This window comes from Manis javanica, chromosome 8 (assembly GCF_040802235.1).
Source record: "Manis javanica isolate MJ-LG chromosome 8, MJ_LKY, whole genome shotgun sequence".
Classification (NCBI taxonomy): domain Eukaryota; kingdom Metazoa; phylum Chordata; class Mammalia; order Pholidota; family Manidae; genus Manis; species Manis javanica.
In genome coordinates this window covers 112665416-112688363 of record NC_133163.1, presented here as the reverse complement: position 1 = coordinate 112688363, position 22948 = coordinate 112665416, and the positions used below count along the sequence as shown (strand labels likewise).

The 22948-nt window shown below is 36.3% G+C and overlaps 1 protein-coding gene across 1 annotated transcript in view; it reads left to right on the top strand.

Annotated features, from left to right (window-relative positions):
- Nucleotides 1–22948, top strand: part of HERC1 (HECT and RLD domain containing E3 ubiquitin protein ligase family member 1) — a 202244-nt gene that overhangs the window by 162301 nt on the left and 16995 nt on the right. Inside the window, exons 46-67 of the mRNA XM_073211953.1 lie at nt 585–637; nt 1311–1511; nt 2210–2384; nt 4291–4561; nt 4704–4917; nt 5705–5910; nt 7093–7220; nt 7915–8042; nt 8869–9069; nt 10285–10415; nt 11215–11414; nt 11804–11909; nt 13421–13567; nt 13910–14011; nt 15016–15189; nt 16351–16644; nt 18432–18497; nt 18669–18794; nt 19649–19787; nt 20833–21014; nt 21875–22030; nt 22794–22916. Of these exons, the coding sequence (XP_073068054.1) occupies nt 585–637; nt 1311–1511; nt 2210–2384; nt 4291–4561; nt 4704–4917; nt 5705–5910; nt 7093–7220; nt 7915–8042; nt 8869–9069; nt 10285–10415; nt 11215–11414; nt 11804–11909; nt 13421–13567; nt 13910–14011; nt 15016–15189; nt 16351–16644; nt 18432–18497; nt 18669–18794; nt 19649–19787; nt 20833–21014; nt 21875–22030; nt 22794–22916 (3523 nt within the window). The remainder of the gene's footprint in view (nt 1–584; nt 638–1310; nt 1512–2209; nt 2385–4290; nt 4562–4703; nt 4918–5704; nt 5911–7092; nt 7221–7914; nt 8043–8868; nt 9070–10284; nt 10416–11214; nt 11415–11803; nt 11910–13420; nt 13568–13909; nt 14012–15015; nt 15190–16350; nt 16645–18431; nt 18498–18668; nt 18795–19648; nt 19788–20832; nt 21015–21874; nt 22031–22793; nt 22917–22948) is intronic.

Genomic DNA, 22948 nt, shown 5'->3' with positions numbered 1-22948 from the left:
TGTTCTGCCAGAGCTGGGAGCCTCTAGTCCAGGCAGAGTGGCATGGCAGAGGCCCTTCCCTGGAGTTGGATATGTTAAACCTTTGACATAGGTTGTGGGCAGGATCCTCACCTTAACCTTTAGGAGGCTTATTGTTAGTTTTTTTCATTGGTGTTTGTCATCATATTTTTGACATCTTAAAGTTTTTTTCTTGATGAAAAAAGTAGACTGTTTAGATTAAATGAGCTTCCATGAGAATATTGCCTCTTTATAGCCTTGAATAGCAAGTAATCTCCAATGAATAAAGATTTTGCTCTTATTGTCAACTTTTAAAGTCTTTAAAGTGTTCTGTAATAGGTTTTGATTAAAAGAGTTGTAGGTGACTTAGAAACTGCCCCAGTAATTTGGTAAAATAGTCATTGATTTTGTAAGCATGTATATACCTACATACTAGTAGTTTCTATTACATTAGCCCATAGCATGATACACTTTTTAAATTTTGTGTTGCTTTATTAATGACCTTTAAAAATGTTCTAATAGCCTAATTTGCATTTTTGAGTACTAATTTTTATATAAAAATACAATGTTCTTCATGTTTGGTACAGGTACAAGGGACAAGCTCCAGATCTAATTGGCAAGCAGGACAGTGTGTATGAAGGTAGTTGTTTTGAGAGCTTCTTTATTTTACATGTATTTTTATATATATCTTCTGCTTAGCACTTATATGTGTGTGTATTTATATTTATGTACACACTAACTTAAACTTCCCTAAAAAGTTCAAGATAGTTTGATAGCAGCAGCCCTAGTTTTAAAAGTCAAAGGAAGAGGACCTGGGTTCAAATACTAGCTGTACCACAGAATGTTAATTTCCATGTGGCATATATATTTTTTTCAAAGTAGGGAAAATGTAGTACATTTTAAATTTCCATCCTAATTAAGTAAAAAATTAAAATAAAATTGAAGTGGGCATTAGTTACCTAGAGCATTCATTTACTTGAAGTTACTCATTCCTTAATGATTATGGAGAGGATTGAGAACCCTTTATTGGCTCCATAGCAATATTTTTTATTCCTTGAAGCCTTCATTACCCACTATACCATTTATTACTGTTTTAAATGGACTTGACTGCTTTGACTCTCTGCCCTAGTTACACTGTGCCTCAGGTGTGCAGTTTGGGTCAAAGGTGCAGTGCTGGTGCCATGATTTGTTTTGTGGACACTAGCTTTCAGTCAGTCTGCATCTTAGAAATATCTCATAGTAACTATTGCCAGCAGAGTTTTGTCATGTTTATATTTATATACCATGCATCTGTTTCTTTATTTACATTCCAGAAGACTGGGACATGTTGGATGTTGATGAAGATGAAAAGCTGACAGGTGAAGAAGAATTTGAATTACTTGCTGGACCACTTGGTTTAAATGACCGACGCATTGTACCAGAACCAGTTCAGTTCCCCGATAGTGATCCATTGGGAGCATCAGTAGCAATGGTAACAGCCACCAACAGTATGGAAGAGACTCTGATGCAAATAGGTAAATTTAAATGCTGGTTGGCATGAATTTTATTGGATCTATATTAGTTTCTTAGATAGGTTAATAATAAAGTAAAAGTGAATAATAAGGGTTCAACACTGACCCTCCTCACTGAGTATCTTTAGCCAGTTGTTTTAACATTTTGAGAGTATATGGTAATATTAACTTTTGTGTTTTTTGTTTTTATGAAATACTGAAGCAATAGAAAGAAAATTTATAAAATACGAGTACTATTATTTTTTAATTTTGTAATAAGAGAATCCTGGAACTAACTAAAAACTATTTGCAGTCTTTTTTTATTTGGATGAGAGGGTCTGGTATAACTTTTTGCAATAGAAAGTACAAAATAGTGAATTGGGTAAGTATTACTGACTGAGGCCTTTATGTGTACTCAAAGCATATTTTTAAAACTACATGTTTCCTGTATTTGTTAATATCAGTAAAAGTGAAGCATGAGCAAAATAAACAAAACCAAAAAAATTTAGGAGGCATATTTATCCTAAAATAGAGTGTTGACTTAGAAATATCTATTTCTGCCAAGGAATTATCCTGTATAACAAAGTTTCCAATGAGCAAAACAGTGATTTGTTGCATTTCCTTGCACCTGGAATCTAGGGAGAATAGGAGAAAAATTTTCAGTAGTACAGATTTTTTTTCTTACCTTCCTAAGAACTAAACAAAAATCTCACGTTTCCCAGGTTGCCATGGCTCTGTAGAAAAGAGTTCCTCTGGGAGAATAACATTAGGTGAGCAGGCAGCTGCCTTAGCAAGCCCTCACGACCGGGTCGTGGCTCTAAGGAGAGTGACTGCTGCTGCTCAGGTTCTTCTGGCTAGAACCATGGTCATGAGGGCTCTGTCTCTTCTCTCTGTCAGGTAAGTGTTACTTGCATCAAGTGAGGCTAAGTTAGCTTCTAGTATATATTAGACAGGAGTTTGGTGTTATTTGGGAGATTGCGATAGAATCTTTAGAAACTTGAGTATCTATTTTTGAAAGAAAGAAGATAGACATAGTTGTCATTGTTACTCATTCATCATTCAGTCATTCAATTAATACTTAGCTCTTTTTTGTAGAAAATAATGCCATTATGGTAACTGAGTAAAATGCAAACATTTTATTTTATTATCTGAAATGGGAAACTAAGGCTGTTGATCCATTTGGTAGAGGTTAAAAATGAAAGGGTAAATGAATTTTTCTGCAGAATTGATCTACTGTGTAGCTAAGTCAACCTGCAGATTCCATCACAGAGAGTATTGCCATGTTCATACTATGGAGTATAATGTCAAAAAAGGAAAGCAAGACAAGAATACCTAAAAGACATTCATTTAAGAAATAGTTAGGCAGAAGGTATTTAACAGTAATTCAGTGAAGACAGAAGTTCCAGAAAGAAAAGCTCAAAATAAAATTTAGATGAGACTATATGGTATTTGCACAGGAATAGACAGTTTAGACAGTGGAGGAGACCAGAGTTCAGAAAGACAACACATATACAGATAAACACTTGCTTTAAATTGCAGAACAGTGAAAAAGGGTAGATCTTTTAATTTACTTTGGCTAGGTCGGATGGTTTATTCACATGGGAAAAAAATGTCTTGGCTCTAACCTCATAACTTCTATTCAGCAAAAAGTTATTAAGAAAGTTAAAACTCAGAGAGAAAAAAAAAAGCCACTGAATGGGAGAAGATATTAGCAATGCATATGACCAACAGAATTTTAAAGAATTCCTATAAACCAGTAAGAAAATGACAGACAGCCCAAAAGAAAAACAGATAAAATACAAAATAATACAAAAGAGGATCTCCAAGTGCCCAAATAGACATGAAAAATGAGGTATTCAATCCCCTTAGTCTTCAGAGAAATGGAAATGAAAATCCAGTGAGATACTACTACACAGCCACCAGAATGGCTAAAATTCTAAAATTTAAAACTTGGAAAACATGAGCATGAAGATGTGGTATACCAAGAGCTTTCATAATGTGGGTGAGAAAATTAATTAGGTTAACAACTTTGGAAAACTATTCAATAGTACCAGCCAAATGTGAATATTAGCATACTCTGTGACCTAGACAGAAATCTACTTCTGGGTATATATCTGATGGAAATGTTTACATATGTGCACCCAAAGACATAGCTAGAGCATTCATGGCAGTACTATGCAGAATAGCCCATGCTGGAAACCACCTAATTGTCCTCTGTATGGATAAATGAATTGCTGTAGATTTCATTTATAAGTCAGTGAAAATTGATGACTACTGCTACAATGGAACAACATGGATGAGGTTTACAAGCATAATGTTGAGCAAAAGAAGCCAAATACAAAAGAGTATATGCATTATTATTTTATTATATCAAGTTCAAAAACAGGCAAAACTCAGTCACCTGCAGTCAGGATAGTGGTTACTTTTGAAAGCCTAGTGACTGAGAAGGGCCCAAGTAGTCTTCTGAGGTGTTGTTAATGTTCTGTTTCTTAATTTGGGAGGTAGTTACATGGATTTGTTCACTTTGTGAAAATTCAGTTTGTAAACATTTCTGTATGTTATACTTTGGTAATTCAGATACATGTCAAGTATATGTCAATATTTATTAAAATAAAAAACTTTCAGTAAGAGTTTTCAGCTTACATATTAATTTTGGACATCTCTTAGTACTTGTGTGATTAGGGATAGTGGAGCTTGCCTTTTATTTTGGTTGTTGGTGCTGTGGACAACATATGGGGCTCTAAATGGTCCCTTAAGAAATCTGTTTTCTTTATCCATCTGAAATGTTTTCCTTTCCTGGTAGTGGTTCCAGTTGTAGCCTGGCTGCTGGTCTTGAATCTCTGGGACTTACAGATATCCGAACGCTAGTTCGATTAATGTGCTTGGCTGCAGCAGGCAGAGCTGGTCTCTCTACCGGCTCTTCTGCCATGGCAAGCATCTCAGAACGCTCACGAGGTGGGCACAGCAAGGCCAACAAGCCCATCTCCTGCCTGGCCTATCTGAGCACAGCAGTGGGATGTCTTGCGTCAAACAGTCCTAGTGCCGCAAAACTCCTGGTGCAGTTGTGTACCCAGGTAAGCTCGTTAACAGTGATTTTCTTATTGTTGCAGTACTTATTTCCATTCGATTCTTAGAGAGCCTTTTGAGGTGAGATTTTCTTTTTGTACCTAAATTGTATGTAAAAATTAAACTTGTTTGTTCCAATTGCCTCTTCAGAACTTGATTTCTGCTGCAACAGGTGTAAATCTAACCACAGTTGATGATCCAATTCAGCGAAAGTTTCTACCCAGTTTTCTCCGAGGAATTGCCGAGGAGAACAAGCTTGTAACCTCCCCAAACTTTGTTGTAACTCAGGCCCTTGTGGCATTGCTAGCAGACAAAGGGGCCAAACTGAGACCTAATTATGATAAGTCAGAAGTTGAAAAGAAAGGTAAGTGTCATATCATTTAAATAAACAATCTTCTAATCAGTTTGATTTTATGTTTTTAAAAAATGTGTTTTTGCATTGTTGTATGTGATGATTTACATAACATTATGTATACTTCTTAAGTTTAGATTGTAAAAGAAGTACATGGATACTTTTTCATTGTTCATGGAAGCAAATATTAGAAAATGTACCAAATTTACCTTGTTTTGATTGGATTATTGTTTGAGTCACCATAGATAATTATCCTGATATGTTTCCTTAATAAAATTTAGATAAAGGTAGTGCTGTTTTTCCTTTTGTCTTAAGATGATAACACTTTGAAGAAACTGCTCAGTCACTCTTCATCAAGACCATTTGGCAAAGAGAGATGGGCTATTGGATCTGTTAGCGCAGCCCTTGACTGACTTGTTAAGAAACACTTTTGAGCAGCAAAAGCCAAACTCTTTTCTTTGGGTACACCCCTATTGCCCTGGCCTTAAAATGGTTTCTGCTGCATTGTCAGTCTGTGTGTCCTTAGAGCAAGGACTATTGATTGATGTATATAAATGTATGTTTGCAATAAATCAGATTTACTACAGAATTTGATGTGAGATCAATACTTTATACCTTATATGCATATCTTAGTGAAATGATTGCTTGCAAAAGTTCTAATTCTTACAAGATATGGGTTAACCCATTTTTGTTTGTTCACTACCTCCAGCTCTCACCTGGGCATCATTTCATTGTTTTGTTTAAGCAGGTTTAACTGCCTCATTGTATGCCCGTCCTTCCTATGATCCTTCTGCTGTAGGTCCTCTGGAGCTGGCTAATGCCCTGGCAGCCTGCTGCCTCTCCTCCAGGCTATCGTCACAGCATAGGCAATGGGCCGCTCAACAGCTCGTGTGTACTCTTGCTGCACATGATCGTGACAACCAAACTACTCCACAAACACTAGCTGATATGGGAGGAGATCTCAGAAAATGCTCCTTTATCAAGTTGGAGGCTCACCAGAACAGAGTATGTATTTTGAACCCCCAGTGCATTAATCATCTTATATAAGATAAAATAGTTTCTGCCTTTCTTAAATAGTTCAAAGTTAAGGTCTTGGTGTGCCCCCCAACCTTCTCTCTTACACACACACACACACACACACACACAATCAGTATTCATCTGGTGGTTACCAACTCCTTTCTCCATATGTTTGATTGACATAATAGTATACAGATGGGAAAATCAGATAGGGGATGAGAAGAAAACCAAAGGAATAACCTCACAAAAGTGAAGGCATACATGTGCAAAAGGAGAAGAAATTGGCCTATTTTAATCTAACTCACTGGGTCCCTAAACAGGAACATGGATAGTTTAGGAAATGAAGACTGACCTCTATTATTTAATTGACTTTAAAATCATTTCAGTCCATGTTGTTTATTTTATAAAACATAAATATGTTGAAATATTTATACTTTATTGAATTTAAATAAACATTTTTTTTGGTATCATTAATCTACAATTACATGAGGGACATTATGTTTACTAGACTCCCCCCATCACCAAGTCCCCCCCACATACCGCATTACAATCACTGTCCATCAGCATAGTAAGATGCTGTAGAATCACTACTTGTCTTCTCTGTGTTGCACAGCCCTCCCCATGCCCCCACCCCGCCACACTATACATGCTAATCGTAATGCCCCCTTTCTTTTTCCCTGCCCTTATTCCTCCCTTCCCACCCATCCTCCTCAGTCCCTTTCCCTTTGGTAACTTAGTCCATTCTTGGGTTCTGTGAGTCTGCTGCTGTTTTGTTCCTTCAGTTTTTTTCTTTATTCTTATACTCCACAGATAAGTGAAATCATTTGATACTTGTCTTTCTCTGCCTGGCTTATTTCACTGAGCATAATACCCTCTAGCTCCATCCATGTTGTTGCAAATGCTTTAAACATGTTTAGCAGCAATTCTTAGAGGTCTCAGATAACTTAAAAAGTTTGGGCATAGTACTTTAAAGCAATACTTTAATACGTGTATGTTTACAAGTCAGTTGGAAAAGAATGAAACCATGCATGTTGCATTATAACATGGCTACTTTTACAATTTCATAGTAAATTTTTTATTTTAATTTGAAAGAACTTTTTCAAATGATAAAACCATTCAAGTCAAAACTTGCTCAGATATTTCTGGACTTTTTTTTTCCAACTTTTCTAGGTAATGACTTGTGTTTGGTGTAATAAAAAAGGACTCTTGGCTACAAGTGGTAATGATGGCACCATCCGGGTGTGGAATGTTACCAAGAAGCAATATTCATTGCAGCAGACCTGTGTATTCAATAGATTGTGAGTGCTAACATTAGCTTTCTTATGTGGCATTTAAAATATGAGAATCGTAAATATGCCACATCTTGGTTGTGTTAATGTAATCAAGTTGTCACTAAAAATTTTTTATAATTTTTCTTTCAGAATAGTCTTACTATACTCCAATGTGTATTTAAATTCAGAAAATTAAATTTTTAATTGTCAATATATGGACTTAATCAGGATTAAATCAAGGTCTATGCTGACATTGTTCAATACTATAAAACAATAGGCTAATTTTCCATTATTCTCCAAGGATTATTTAGGAATTAGAGTAATGATGTGTCTTCTATAGCAGAATGTAGCATCTTTTATAATCCTATAGCTAGTGTGGGTATTTCTTTTCTGAGAACTTCACTGGAGATTAGACAAACAAGAATGAGTGTGCTTTGAATAATTATACAATCTACAGATTTAAAATGTCTTTGTTGACAAATTATATACTACATTAAATGATGAATAGTCTAAGCACCACTCCTACTATTATACATTTTTCACGTAATTACAAACACTAACAAATGTATGATTGTCAAATACTGTATGCCAGGCTTTTGAAATGTAAGAATGTGCTATTATGTACCCTAATCTATATGATGCCCTTATTTTAAGGTTTAGGGTTTAGTTTACTTCTGAATAATGAAGATTAGAATTCCTCACATTGTCTGTTATATTCTAGGGAAGGCGATGCCGAGGAAAGCCTGGGATCACCCAGTGATCCAAGCTTCTCACCTGTTTCTTGGAGTATCAGTGGCAAATACCTAGCTGGGGCTTTGGAAAAGATGGTGACTATATGGCAAGTTAATGGTAAGAATCCTGTAAATACTAGTAAACTACTGCAAGTACTTTTTAACTAAGCCTTTATCTTAGCATTCTGAGTCCTAACAGTGGCTTCCCTACACCACCAAACTCAGTTTATCCATGACTGTGAAGATCTGTGCATAGTTATGGTTTAAATTGAAGAGAAAGTGCTCTTTCCTGCCTTGCCTTTCTAGCAGTTTCAACTAACCTGGTAGTTGTAAACTAAAAATTCTTTTAATGTACCACTAAGTGTTCCAAAGGATTTGAAGAGAAGTATCTGTCACTGAATTTTCAGCTATGTATTCTTTTGAATCACTTGAAATATTTATAATAATCTTGTCTGTTGCACAAGTACAACTCGTCAATTTTTATTAATCTCTCTGGAAAATAAAATTATTGTAATCTTGGTCTTATCAGTGTTTTTGTTCATTTTTTGCATATTTGAGCAATGGCTGTTTTATTTCACATATTTGAAGGAATAGTTAGCCTTAATATAGGTAAATTTCTTATGCTAATCTGGTTTTCAGTATTATTAGGAAAGAACTTAAGTGTTTAACATTTGTACCCTGAATATTTTCCTTTACTCTTTCATCTATAAAGCTAACATTTTTGTATCATTTATAGTTACAGAAAAGCCTGTTAATTTGGTAATCATATATAATCATATATAATATATAGAAGAAGGATTCTGCCTTAGTCATATTCATTAGTAGGCTGTTAAGAAATTGAAACTGCTTTGAATGTATATTAGAATTAAGCAGTATTTATTTTTGTTCTTGTTTCTGCCTTTAAGAATTAAGTAACAGCTAATTAACATTTTCTCCCTCTTCAGGAGGAAAAGGATTAGTAGATATTCAGCCTCATTGGGTATCTGCCCTGGCTTGGCCGGAAGAAGGTCCAGCTACAGTCTGGTTGGGAGAGTCTCCAGAATTATTGTTGGTGGGAAGGATGGATGGATCTCTAGGACTGATTGAAGTTGTAGATGTATCTACCATGCACCGTCAAGAAATGGAGCATTGCTATCGAAAAGATGGTAAATAAGTAGACTCATGTCTAGTTGAGAAAGTTTTCCCCCAAACAGACTTAGTTTCTTGGCACTTGCTTTTAAAAATGTTGGGTGAATATTACTTTTGGATTTGTTTTCTAATGTGTTCAGTTGGTATTCATTTTAATTAGGTACTAAGTTGAAAGATTATTTCTCTTCCAACCCCTACTACAAATCTCTGCCAAAATAAGATCTAATAATGTAATAGTCATTCATCCTTTGTGTAAGCATCTGAGCTCTCTTAGTGGGCTCCAAGTCTCCCTTGAAAGTTAGGAATGTCCAAGAGGGAAAAAAAATTATTGGTAGAGATAAAGTTGTTAAGAAATAGTGAGATAGAGGAAATGCGGGAAGGAAGAGGAGGGGGAGTTTCTGGTCTGACGAGATAGTAGAAGTATATTTTTATTTATTTTCTCACTGTGTTCCCTTTGGATACATAGGCATCTTACTACTAGATAGCTTTTTTTAAGTTGTTTTGGGGGAGTGGGGTATTCAAAGATCACAGTCTCAGTTTACACGTACTCTACTAACAAAATAAAATCATTTTTTAATTTGATTTATTTAATAGGTAATACCTCAGAAGGTTCAAAGATTTTTAAGTTTAAAAAGCTGTACAGTGAAAAGTCTTTCCCCCACTTACTCAGTTTCTGTGTCCCCATTCTGTTCCAAACAATAAATACTGTTTTTTACTTCTTTTGTAGCCTTCCAGTGTTTTATGTACTTAAAGAAGCAAATGCGAATGTAGATTGTTAGTATAGAACATGTTTGATAGAATATGGAAACACACTTTGTAGAGAATATTAAATAAGCAAAAGAAGGGATAAATAATTTTCTTTCTATGACTTGGGTTATTTCACCCTCAGTTTCATGGTAGATACTGGTTCAAAAAGAAAGAACCTGGTACATTGACTTAAAATCAGCAAGGGAATTCAATATTTGTCTCTCTTTTTCAATAATCACCTGAAAAGAATGAAAATTTTTCAATGAGGTAACCACTTGTCACTTATAGATAACATTTTTGAAGTGTGTTACGTGGAATCCCTGCTGTAACCCTAGATTTTGCCTGAATGCATCAAAGAGGTACTTGGGAATTTACTTTCAGTGGTTGCAATAGCTCATATCTGTTGCAAAGTCTCTGTCTTTTAAGTTAGACAAGGATAAATAAGTCTATTTTCACTTTTTCTTTTTGAATTTTTTTTATATTAGTATCTGTAACATGCATTGCTTGGTTCAGTGAAGACAGACCATTTGCAGTGGGATATTTTGATGGAAAATTGTTATTGGGAACAAAGGAACCACTTGAGAAAGAAGGCATTGTTCTAATTGATGCACATAAGGTAAAACATCTCTATCAGATGGTTTTTTCTTTGTTTTTACTGTAGTATAGTATTGCTTGATATTAGTTTCCTTAAAAATTCTTTTACATCAGTCACTTATGATTTATTGTTTATTCTGTTGTTACACAAAGTCTTTGGACCATGTGTGTACATGGAATAGTCTATGTAAGAAAGCCGTCAAGCCAAGAAAAAAGTAAAACCAAAACAGTGAAGTAGGAACACCCCCTGTCAAAGTACTTCCCACTAATGCCAGAAATTCCACCTATTAATGATTCCTTTACCTTAAACATAGGTTGCCTGTTCAGATGCTTACAGGGCCATCTAGGCAAGTAGTACAAATGCATGAAACCAGGTGTGAAGGACAGTTAAAAAAATGTCAAAAGGATGCAATGAAGACAACTATATAAACACAAAACATGTTCCAGATTCTCATAAGTATTCCCTATTTGGGTGTGAGGGGTGCTTTTTTTACATTTTAGGTTTCTTCTTTTTCAAATTTTAATGGTTGCTAGTCAATAAAAATAACCCAAAAATATTTAATGAAAGATAACATATCTCTTCTGAGTCTGAATTTCATAATTCATTCATTCAATGCACTTATGAGCTTTGACTGTAGCAAATGTATATGATGTAGACTATATTAAAAGGTGAGTTGGTCTGATGACTGGGAATGATGGGACAGTATCTATGATTTGCATAAAATGTTGATTTCAAAATAATCGAGTAATAGAAGTATAGGTCATAAAGTATTTGTGAAGGAAAGATTTCTATGATTTTTTTCTTCCCTTGCCATTTTAAGGATACTCTTGTTAGTATGAAGTGGGACCCAACAGGTCATATTCTTATGACATGTGCCAAAGAAGAAAATGTGAAACTGTGGGGGCCTATTTCAGGATGCTGGCGCTGTCTGCATTCACTCTGCCATCCAGCTATTGTAAATGGCATTGCTTGGTGCAGCCTTCCAGGGAAAGGATCCAAGTTGCATTTACTGATGGCTACGTATGTCATAAATTTGTGTGTGTGTGTCTTAATTTTTATATTAGTGTAGACTATTACTTACTTTCATTAAATGTGTCTTCTCAGTAGTCTTAAACAGTTTTTGCCAGTTACTATCCTTATAATATACAATACCATACGATCACCTTAGAAAAATAAGGAGCAATTTTCCAATGTGAAAGCTGGCATGTAATCTCTCTATTTGGACGTGATGTTTTTAGAATATTGGCCCTAGTTGTGTTTCTTATAAAAGATTATAACATACCTACTACTAATAAACTTTTTAAATAATACCATAATATTTCTATAAGGTCTTATTCAATTGCTGTTTGAAAATATTTTTACTACTTTATATTGACATGTTTTGGTTTTATATGATCAATTTTTTTAAGTGGCTGTCAGAGTGGTTTAGTATGTGTTTGGCATATTCCACAAGATACCACACAGACCAGTGTGACTAGTTCAGAAGGATGTTGGGACCAGGAATCAGTTTGCCAGGTAAATGTTCTGGTGTTTTTGAAGAACTCATTTGAACCCATAGATAGTATATGTTATCAAAGAAATCCTCCCTTAATTATTAAGATACTCACTATTTAGTATCCAAAGGGCAAGATCAAAATGTGAATAATTGTCATACTTGATGTGCTCTCTGATTAGCTTAATTTTTTATAACTGAAGAGACACCATAATTGCTTGTTAAGCTGAGATATTCAATAAATATTGAGTGGCGATCATTTATGATAATGGATATAATCGACACTACAGAAAGGTCCTAGTTAAGTCTTTGTATAGAGAAATGGGAGAACACAATAGGAGTACCCTTATGTAAAGTATTCCCTACTGATACTGGAATTCCACCTATGAAGAATCATCCCTTTACCTTAAATAGAGGTTACAAATCCAGATAGATGCTTACAAGGCCATCTAGGCAAGTAACAAATTCATGATTCTAGGAACTGGAAGATCTGGAGAGAGTCTCTCTCTCTCTCTCTCTCTCTCTCTCTCTCTCTCTCTCTCTCATACACATCCCCCCCACACACACACACACCCAGAAGGGCACAGCTGCCGCAGAGCTAATTGTCACCCTCCAGAAATGAGAGCCTATTGTTACCAGTTTGTCTGCTTTTTTTCTGATAGAAGCCAAGACTCATATTTTAAGTAAAACCTCCATTATCAAACATTGGCAACTGACTTAAAATTCTTTAAAAACTGGGTGGCTAATCAAATTACATCCCTAAGCTACCAGTTTGCAACCTCTGTTGCTCTCTTTTGTTCATAATACAAATACCCCTGGAAGAAATGTGCTTTATGTCATCTATATATAAGTAAGTACATCTGGTGTTATGTTCTGTCATAACTAGAAAGAAGAGTAGGTTAAGGGCAGGGAGAAAGGAGTGAAGAGGGTGGGGTAGATAGCTCACTAATGGGAGGAAAATACCATAGAAGTGAAGGTGAGAGCACTAACACTGAATCTAGTTTGCTCTTTGTGCCAGAGAGTAGCTCTTTGGACAGGCCTTACCTATCTCACTTCTAAAATCTGCAGAGCAAACATGAAAGTATAATCATGTGACAGACAAAACCATCAGCTGACAAAAAGAGGCACCTGTTCAAATGGAGCCAACATGTGCTATTCACAGATGTTAGAGGCTAAAAATGGAAATTCCCTAAAGCTAAATCTAAGAGTTAAAACATGCATTAAAAAGTAGAAGTTAAAATTTTTCTCTCTTGAGGGATAATTGGAATTTAGAAATGTAGTCATTTCTGCCAATTTGAGGAATAGGAAACTAGCTTAGAAGTGTACCAAAAAAGATGAAACTCAGCTTCAGCAAAGGAGAACAGGATGATATTTCGATATTATATTATTTTCTCAGGCTAACCCTTATACAGGAGTTGTCCTGCCCTACTCCTATTTTATTCTGAAATATAACGTTTCCAATAATGATTTGTAAGTCTTGAATCAATATATTATTTTAATTTCAATATATGTTAAAAATAAAAATGAATTTCAGGATCGCTATAGGAAGTCAGCTGGAGCCAAGTGTATTTATCAGCTGCGGGGACACATCACTCCTGTCCGGACTGTTGCCTTTAGTTCTGATGGGTTGGCCCTGGTGTCTGGTGGACTAGGTGGGCTCATGAACATTTGGTCTTTAAGGGTAAGAGTATAGCTGTTATTTTTATCTGAAGAAATGTTTTTACATTAGCTTATATATAAAAATTAACCCAATCAATCCTAGGATTATTTTTTGTATGAATATCTTGGATACTTAAGGAACTTCTTTCAGGATCCTCTGCTCTTTAATTTTTCTTATTCCTGTATTTTTGAAGGCCTCTAGAAAAGGCCCTAGAAAATTGGGTTGTATGTATGCAATTGGAATTGCCAAATTTAGCTCATGTGTAGATTTTAGAATATGTTTTTGTGATGTGAAGTATAAATTTGAGATGTAAATGATGACTGAGGTTAAGTAATGTGTATTGATAAATACATCTTCTTTTAGGATGGCTCTGTCTTGCAAACTGTAGTGATAGGCTCTGGAGCTATTCAAGCCACGGTATGGATTCCAGATGTTGGGGTAGCTGCTTGCTCAAATAGATCAAAGGTAATTTTGCAGTTACATTGAACTGTGGAGTGTAAGCCTGTAAGATACCTTAGAAATCATAGTCCAAGTATCCAGCAAAACAGAGGAGAAAACTGATATCCAGAGGGATTATTACTTGCCCAAGATAATGCAGCTATTAGTGGCAAAAGGAAAACTAGAACCAGTCCTCCTGATTTATACTATACCCTAGACTTTGGTGAAAATGCTTAATTATTGAATGACTTCATTTACACTGGAAGTTATAAAGTTGAGTTTGACTTTCTGCCATGCGTTTTGAATAGCACTAAACTGTCTCAAAAGAATTTTCCCTGAAAAAGAGGATCCCCGCGAAGACATTTAATTCAAATACACAAAATGTATCTTGGCCTTCGAATTTAGTATTATAGTAAAAAATACTAGCCCTGCTGTGAGGTAATTCATTGATATGATATTATCCCCTACAGTATTGCTTTCATACCCTTAAAGAATAGAGCCAATATGCTACTTTGGTTTTTATTTTATGTGGTTAAATGATATTAAAATGGAGCCATCAATCTGCATGAACAGTTCTCCCAGAAGTAAAATACAGACTCAGACCCCAGGTGCTCGTGGCCTGCATCAAATGAACCATAGAGCTCAGTTAGAACCAGGGTGCTTCTCTTGCAGAGATAAGAAGTACTACTTCCTCTAGTATTTCTGTGGTCATGTCAGACTTTTGAAATACACAAAATACCTTGTCCTTCAAGTTCTGTGAAATAGCAAATGATATCTCTTTAAGAAGAATCAGCTAAAAAGGTAGTTAACAAATTTAATGGTTCTTGCTCAGTGGTTTTCACTGAGACAGAACTTAGGATGTTTGTTTTGAAGTTCACAGGCCTTAAAAGTACAGTGGAAAATGTCCAGAAATCAAGTATTTAATGCAGTTATTGGAAGGAATGTCTCAGATGCAACTGGTGATAGAATTCTCTCTCTTTTAGCTTTTATTTAAACAAATATATCATGTGGCATGGTTTATTTCCCATCAGGATGTTTTGGTTGTGAACTGTACGGCAGAATGGGCTGCTGCCAATCACGTTTTAGCAACCTGTAGGACAGCACTGAAGCAGCAGGGTATTCTTGGATTAAACATGGCTCCCTGCATGAGAGCATTTCTGGAGCGGCTTCCCATGATGCTTCAGGAGCAGTATGCCTATGAAAAGGTAACTGATGACACTCCTGCAGATCTGCAGATGATTGCTGCTTTGGAACTTGGATGACAGCTTTGAATTTATCCCTTAAGAGCATAAGGTCTGAGGAAAATAAGGGGGTTATTTGAGCAAAAGCAAATGATGACGAGTCATGCTAAAACAGTTATTCAGGAATCCTAAAAGCCTGCTTTTACTTTATTTTAATGGGAGCAAAATTCTATTTTATTCTCTCCAGAACTTAAAATACCTGTGACGCCGAGCATCACCTTCCCTATTCTGATCCATATGTCTATTTTTGTGTTGGGTTTTTCCACCCCCATGTTGAGAGATGGGAGTGGATATGGGTATCAGAGTGAATGGTCTCTGCATCTATCAGGTGAATCCTTGTGGGAAGTTTAGTGGAAGAGCTAAGGTGAAACTGAGTGGGGTCATTAAATATTAGAATGAGGAATGAGGGAATTTGAACCTGTTGCCCAGGCCATGATCTTGCCTGGCCTGTCTTTCAGCCCTCACTAGTCACTGTGTGTGCTCCGGGGCAGAGCTCTTTGGAGTTTTTTCCTTCTTTTTTTGGCCAAGCTGCATTAGTATAATCAGCTGTTATCATACCCCATAATTTCACTGATGCATTTACCCAGGTTTTCTTTCTGAATCACTCAGTCTCTCTCACAGAGTTGCTCTGCTCTATCTAGTGAGGGCCATGGAAGAAGGATCTTCCTTTGATGGCTACTAGGATCCTCTTGGTAAAGGAGGAAATGTGAGAGGGAGTGGGTCTCCACGATTTAGTTATCTTTTATTTTTCCTTAAATCAAGAAAAACTGTAATGAAAATATCTAGATGCAATGTGATTTCCTAGATTGGATCCTGAAGCAGAAAAGGGGTATTAGTGGTAAAAACAAAGTTCTGTGATTTAGTGAGTATTGTAACCAATGTTAATTTCTTAGCTTTTATAAATGTACCACAGTTATATAAAATGTTAACATAAGAGGAACTTGGGTTGAAGGATTTAGAGGAATTCTCTGTACTATGTGTGAAATTATCTATATATCTTAAAGTTAAAGTAAAAAACTTAAAAAACAAGAAACTAAAAATAAGATTATAGACTTTCAGAATTCAGTAGGTTAATTTATATATGGTACAGGCTCTTCAACATACTATCCTTGCATTTTCTCTTAGCCTCATGTGGTTTGTGGTGATCAGCTTGTTCACAGCCCCTATATGCAGTGTCTGGCTTCCCTTGCTGTGGGACTTCATTTGGACCAGCTGTTGTGTAACCCTCCAGTGCCACCACACCATCAGAACTGCCTCCCTGACCCTGCATCCTGGAATCCAAATGAGTGGTCCTGGTTAGAATGTTTCTCAACCACCATAAAAGCTGCTGAAGCCCTGACCAATGGAGCACAGTTTCCAGAATCTTTTACTGTTCCTGATCTAGAGCCCGTTCCAGAAGATGAACTTGTACTCCTAATGGTAAGCATAATATGAGCTGCTTTTATATGAAGCTGAGATTGTATCATGGATGTTTAGCAAGTAGCAGACCCTCAGCAAGAACTTGCTAGTTTGAATAGCTAGAAGCATCCCCTTAGAAAAAACTTAAGATACTTTTCTTCCAGATAGTCATTTTCAATCTGATGGCAGGCCTCTGGTGACAGGGATTGATTATATAAGAACTGTGGAACTGGTAAAACTTTCTGGTTTTCAATGACATTGTCCTATATTTTCCCACTTTTTTGTCCATAGGAGCCTTATTAGTACCTTATTTGTGTGTACTTTAGTACCTTTTCTTTGTCATCTTGTGAGATTTATTCCACATACAGATTCTGAGTTATTGGGCATTGTCATGTTTTAATCACCATAGAATAATATGGAAGAGCATTCTAGTTGTCATTTCTTTCTGACTATATTTGAGAGTGTCTAGATGTAGAAACTGTGATGTAGATAAAATGTCTGTGTAGATAGTGCAGACCAGCACTTGATCTAACAACCACCTTACTTAGTTAGGATTTGTATGCACAAACATTTGAATATACAAATATAGATGAAATAGAAAACAGACACATGAATTGAGGAAAATTATCTAAATATAGAATATTTAGGAAGTATCCTTCTGAGCCCATTTTCCACAAATCTGTCCGTTTTGTAGATGAGGAGACTGAAGCCTAGAAAGATGATGTGACCTGCCCGGAGCAATACAGCAAGTTCCCAGGGGCAGTGGCTCCTGCATGTGATCTTTTGCCTATAGGTGCTCAGAAAACATGAACGGTTAGCTTTGAGTCACTGTTGTGGTGATGGTAGAGGTAGTTGGTTGTGAAAGTATTGATAATAAAAGGAAATATTAGTAAGGCATTAAAAACAAGTTTGGCATAATCAGAACTGCTCTTATTTTCTCATAATATTTCCAAGTTCTTTCTTGGAAAGAAAACTTAGTTGTTAGAAGACTCATTTGTTAGTTAAGAACATATAAATCTTTTTTTCCTGCAATTCCTTTTTGTTGCCATACAATTCACTCTTTAAAAATGTACAATTCAATGGATTTTAGTATATTCAGAGTTGTGCAACTATCACCATAATCAATTTTAGAACATTTTCATCACCTTGCCTGCAAAAACAAACCAACCAAGCCCTACCAGTCACTGTCCATATTTCCCCGCCTACTCCCAGTCTCAGGTGACCACTACTCTACTTTCTGTCTGTAGATTTTCCTATTCTGGACATTTTACATAAATGGAATCATACAATATGTAGTCTTTTATATCTGGCTTCTCTCACTTAGTATAATGTTATCAAGATTCTTCTATGTTGGAGCATACACAGTACTTCATTCCTTCTTATGGCTGAAAAATATTCCACTGCATGGATAAACCATTTTTTTAATTAAAGTATTGTTGATACACAATCTTATGTTGGTTTCAAATGTACAACACAGTGCTTCAGCAGTTACCCACAGTATTAAATCCTCACTCCTCTCTAGTGCAGTTACTATCTATCAACATAGTAGGATGTTACAGAATCATTGACTGTATTCTCCATGCTGTACTACTGTCCCCATGACCAATTTATATTGTGATTGTGATTTATTGTGCCCCTTTATCACCTTCACTCTCCCCTCCCCACCCCCACCCTTTTCCTCTTGGTAACCACTAGCCCCTTCTCGGTGTCTATGAACCTATTGCTATTTTATTCCTTCTGTTTTGCTTTGAAGAACAGATAAATCTTAATTAAACAAGATTGATCCTGATGTTTACCCTGTCTTACAGGACAACAGTAAATGGATTAATGGTATGGATGAACAAATTATGTCTTGGGCAACTTCCAGACCTGAGGTCAGTAAAGATGAAGATAAGTATATGGTGATTCTCAGTAAATCTTATTCTAAATGCTTTTATGTTTGTGCCCTGATATATTTCATAGAAGGTGACACATGTTTGGTACCTAGGACATACTTATTTGAATGAATGGATAAATCTAATTTTGAGATGATTGTGGTTTTCTAGGACTGGCACTTGGGAGGTAAATGTGATGTCTACCTGTGGGGTGCTGGAAGGCATGGACAGCTGGCAGAAGCTGGAAGAAATGTAATGGTACCTGCAGCAGCTCCCTCATTCTCACAGGCCCAACAGGTAACTGGCAGGGTAAAGAAATGGAGAAGAAACCTGGGGACTGACAATTCTGATGCCCTGATATTGATCTGACTGTGGGGTAAAGTTGGTCTATCCCATAGCCTTTTGTGAGGAATGATGAAATGAAGTCATGATCTGTAGCCTCCAAATAAAAGCACTTAAGGGTTTTTATCCGACTTAAATTTTGCTAATAAGTTTCTAAATTTTTCTTGCTTTCAAGTGTAATGAGTTATAACATCGCGATGTATTAGGCCTGCCCAGTACATATTTATAGAAGTTAAGATACTCCTATTTATTTATTATTATTAGCTCTTTGGGGTCATAAATTTACCCGAATCTTTAGCCAGATTTCATTGGCATCCCCACTTCTAGTAATCGTGGTACTAGATTTGCAAACCCTTCTTGAAGCCACTGCTTTCTTCTCTGTTCTTCTCTGCCTCAGTCCCAGGATGCACTACTCTCTCTTGGGTATATCCCCTCCAGTTTCTGCTTCTTGTTGACCTCCAGCCAGTCTTAAATATTTCCCCCACTACCCTTTCTTCTTTCTTCTTTATTTTGTTGTTAATGTCATTATTTAAACTCTACACAATTGGCTGAAATTCCTGTAGATAAAATAACATGGTTCTAAACTATCTTAAACAGTCAGATTATTGTTATTAACCTACCTCTCTTGGTTAATTAAGCAGTTTTGTAATAATCAAGAGCTTGTAGGAACCCCATAATTGTATCAACCCTTTCCCTTTAATGAAAAGAATGGATATATGTATTCTAGGTATACATGAAATCATTTTAAATGTTTGCATGTTAAAGGTATGTAATAAAGGATAATTATTTAATTTGTATTTCTATACTAGGTCATATGTGGTCAGAATTGTACTTTTGTCATCCAGGCCAATGGCACAGTGTTGGCATGTGGGGAAGGGAGTTATGGCAGATTAGGACAAGGAAATTCAGATGACCTTCATGTGCTGACGGTTATTTCAGCCTTACAAGGTAAAATTATCCTCAGTTAAAAGCTGGTTAGAAGCTACTGCCCAACTGTAGAGATGTTTGCTTATGTTGGAACTTGTCTCAAACCTTTACTAGGTAGTCATATGGGGTTTTCACTTATGTTTAAATTCTCATTTAGGAATGTACAGACTGATTTCCGTATTTTAAACTATATTATTTTGTAAGTTATTTATCATAACAATACTAGAATTCAGTGATATAAGTGACTGTTGCAAGACCCATGGAAGATTATAAACAAATTTTTGAAAACTGCAAAAGTGTAACTAGGCAACTGTTAATTGCAGTAATGATCACGTATTGTTTCATTAAAATTAAAAATCACTTTATACAGAAGTATGCAAATGTACTAAAGACTTCATGGGCATCTCTGACATCAGAGTTTTCTGTGACTTGGAGAAAGTACCTTTGGAAAAACCAATGCAGGAGCCCCTGGCTTATTCTTTAAGTTAACTTTTGTTGACTAATGCCTGCAGAGAGCAAAAGGGTTTTTTAAGTGAAAGCATACAAGTAACAGTGAGTAGAGACTAATTGCTGAATAGCTATAAGCTCTCTCCCTTGAGATCCAAGTGTGAAGAGCACAGCAGTAGGGATGGGAGGGCTGCATTCCTATGCAAGTCTGCTCCACCCTGCCTCTGGGACCTTGTGCAAGCTAGACCTCTTTGTGACTCAGTTTCCCTAAATGTAAAAGTGGTGATGATACTGTTTGCCTCACAGGTTCTGTGTGAAAATAGAAAATGACATAATTCATGTAAAGCTTTTCTTTATAGGAATGGCTAAACATAGTCCTTTAATGACTCTAGCTGCTCCTGTCACCCTCCTCCTCTTCCTTGTCATTGTCATTATTTTATGTGACTTTTCCTGATTTGTTAGGTTATGACTAAAAATTTTATTTAAAATTAAAGAAATTGTTTTTATTTCTGTAGTGCTATTTTGGTATTTTTTTATGTTATGAGTATTCTGTAGCAGCTACCAGTAAAAAGGGGAGTTTTAACATCCAGTGACTCTTCGTGGGCTTTTGTTGTTCCAGGTTTTGTGGTGACTCAGCTTGTGACTTCCTGTGGTTCTGATGGGCATTCAATGGCCCTGACTGAAAGTGGTGAGGTCTTCAGCTGGGGTGATGGTGATTATGGCAAACTCGGCCATGGGAACAGTGACAGGCAACGGCGGCCCAGGCAGATCGAGGCCTTACAAGGAGAAGAAGTGGTTCAGGTCAGGCAGGACCTGAATATATTTGCCTTTAAGTAAACATGCTAGTTGTTGACTAGGGTTCTCAAATTTAGGTAACAGCAAATGATAGTACAAATATGTTACACAATTATGGTAAGAGATCACTGTTTGGGGTTGTTCAGGTTCATTCTTGAGCTTGTCAGAAGTTTGGGCTTTGGTGTTAGAATAGACTCCTTTTTCCTGAGCCAGCTGGTTCAGCATGGTCCAGGCTAAGGTGCTCCAGGTCCTCGGAAGAAATAACAGTGGGGTTTAGCTCCACAGTTCTTCCTACCGTGAAAAGTGGAAAGCTTTGTCCTCGGCCTGTCATTATTGTTACAAAGGTTGAGTTCGTATGTAACTGCACTTACCTGTGGTGAGCATTTAGTGGTGTACATAGTTGTTGAATCACCATGTTGTACATGTGAAGCCAGTATATCAGCTATGTTCCAATTTTTTTAAAAAAGCAAAGTTAAAAAATTATGGTAAAAAAAAAGGATTAAGTTCATATACATTTGCTGAAAAATCGATTAGTGATCTAAAACAACACTGTAAAATTGCATAGCACCTTAGAGTTTACAGAGAATTTCCTCATTCATTATCTCATGTAGTCTAGGTCATCTGTTCACAGCTGAAAAATAGTAACAAGATGTGCTGTTTAGCTTGATCTCCTGAGGATGATGAGGTAGATCAGACTTGGAGGAGCAGAAGGGCCACATGGGCAAATAAAATATATTGGTTTTGAAGATCCTGAGTTGTTGGTGTTTATAAAGTTTATTACTATATTAATAACCAAAAATGATTGGTTTCTTTCTTTCTTAGTATACCTTCTTCTTAATTATTTTCCTCCTTGGTTCTGCCTATAGATGTCTTGTGGCTTCAAGCATTCAGCCGTGGTAACTTCAGATGGCAAACTGTTTACCTTTGGGAATGGTGACTACGGTCGTCTGGGTCTTGGGAACACCTCTAACAAAAAACTTCCGGAGAGAGTGACTGCACTGGAGGGATATCAGATTGGAGAGGCACGGAATAAGTCAAATAATGCGTTCTGTCTGGTCATGGTTTCGTACTTCCTCTGTGTGCACTTAGACATTGTCCTCTCAGGAAGACCAGAATCACCAGTTGTACTTATCTTCATGTACATTTTGTTTGGCCTAATGGATAGATTTTCATTTTTTTCCCCAATGTGAAAATTCACACTGTAAGTCAATATGTTTGCTTGTCATATTTGACAAACAAATGAAAGCCTTAATTCAGGATATTTTAAAATTCCTGCCTATAACACAACTAGACATAAAACCTTTTAACAATACATATTTTTGTGACTCCTGTCCAGTAGCCTGGAAGCAGATGCTGAATTGCTGCATCATTGGTAGCTACTGCTTCTAAAGAATAATTGTCCCTGTCCTGTGCACACTATCTTTTAACAAGGAAATGAGATACTTTTATCTTTCTCTGTATCATTCCTTAGACTGTCTCTGGTGTCGATGAGTGTTTTTGAGTCATATGTACTTTTTCCTATCTTTTGTGCTGTCTGGTTCTGATATTCAAATATCACAAATATTTGAAGGATTTCACTTTGAAGAAAAATTAATTTTTTGTGGACATGAGGAATTTTTTCTTGTTGACACATTTTAATTAACATGCATAGAAAACCCTGAAACCATTAAAAATATTTCGAACATAGACAGGTTTTTCACTGAAGTGGAAAAAAGGATCCTAGAAACAGGTATTAAGGTTTAGGCATTATGGCTTGCCTTACTGAACACCCTGTTATTCCTCCAGGTGGCTTGTGGCTTAAACCATACTTTGGCAGTATCAGCAGATGGCTCCATGGTGTGGGCTTTTGGAGATGGTGACTATGGGAAACTTGGCTTGGGAAATTCTACTGCAAAATCTTCACCTCAGGTCAGTTTGTCTTTATGGTTTCAGACAATGTA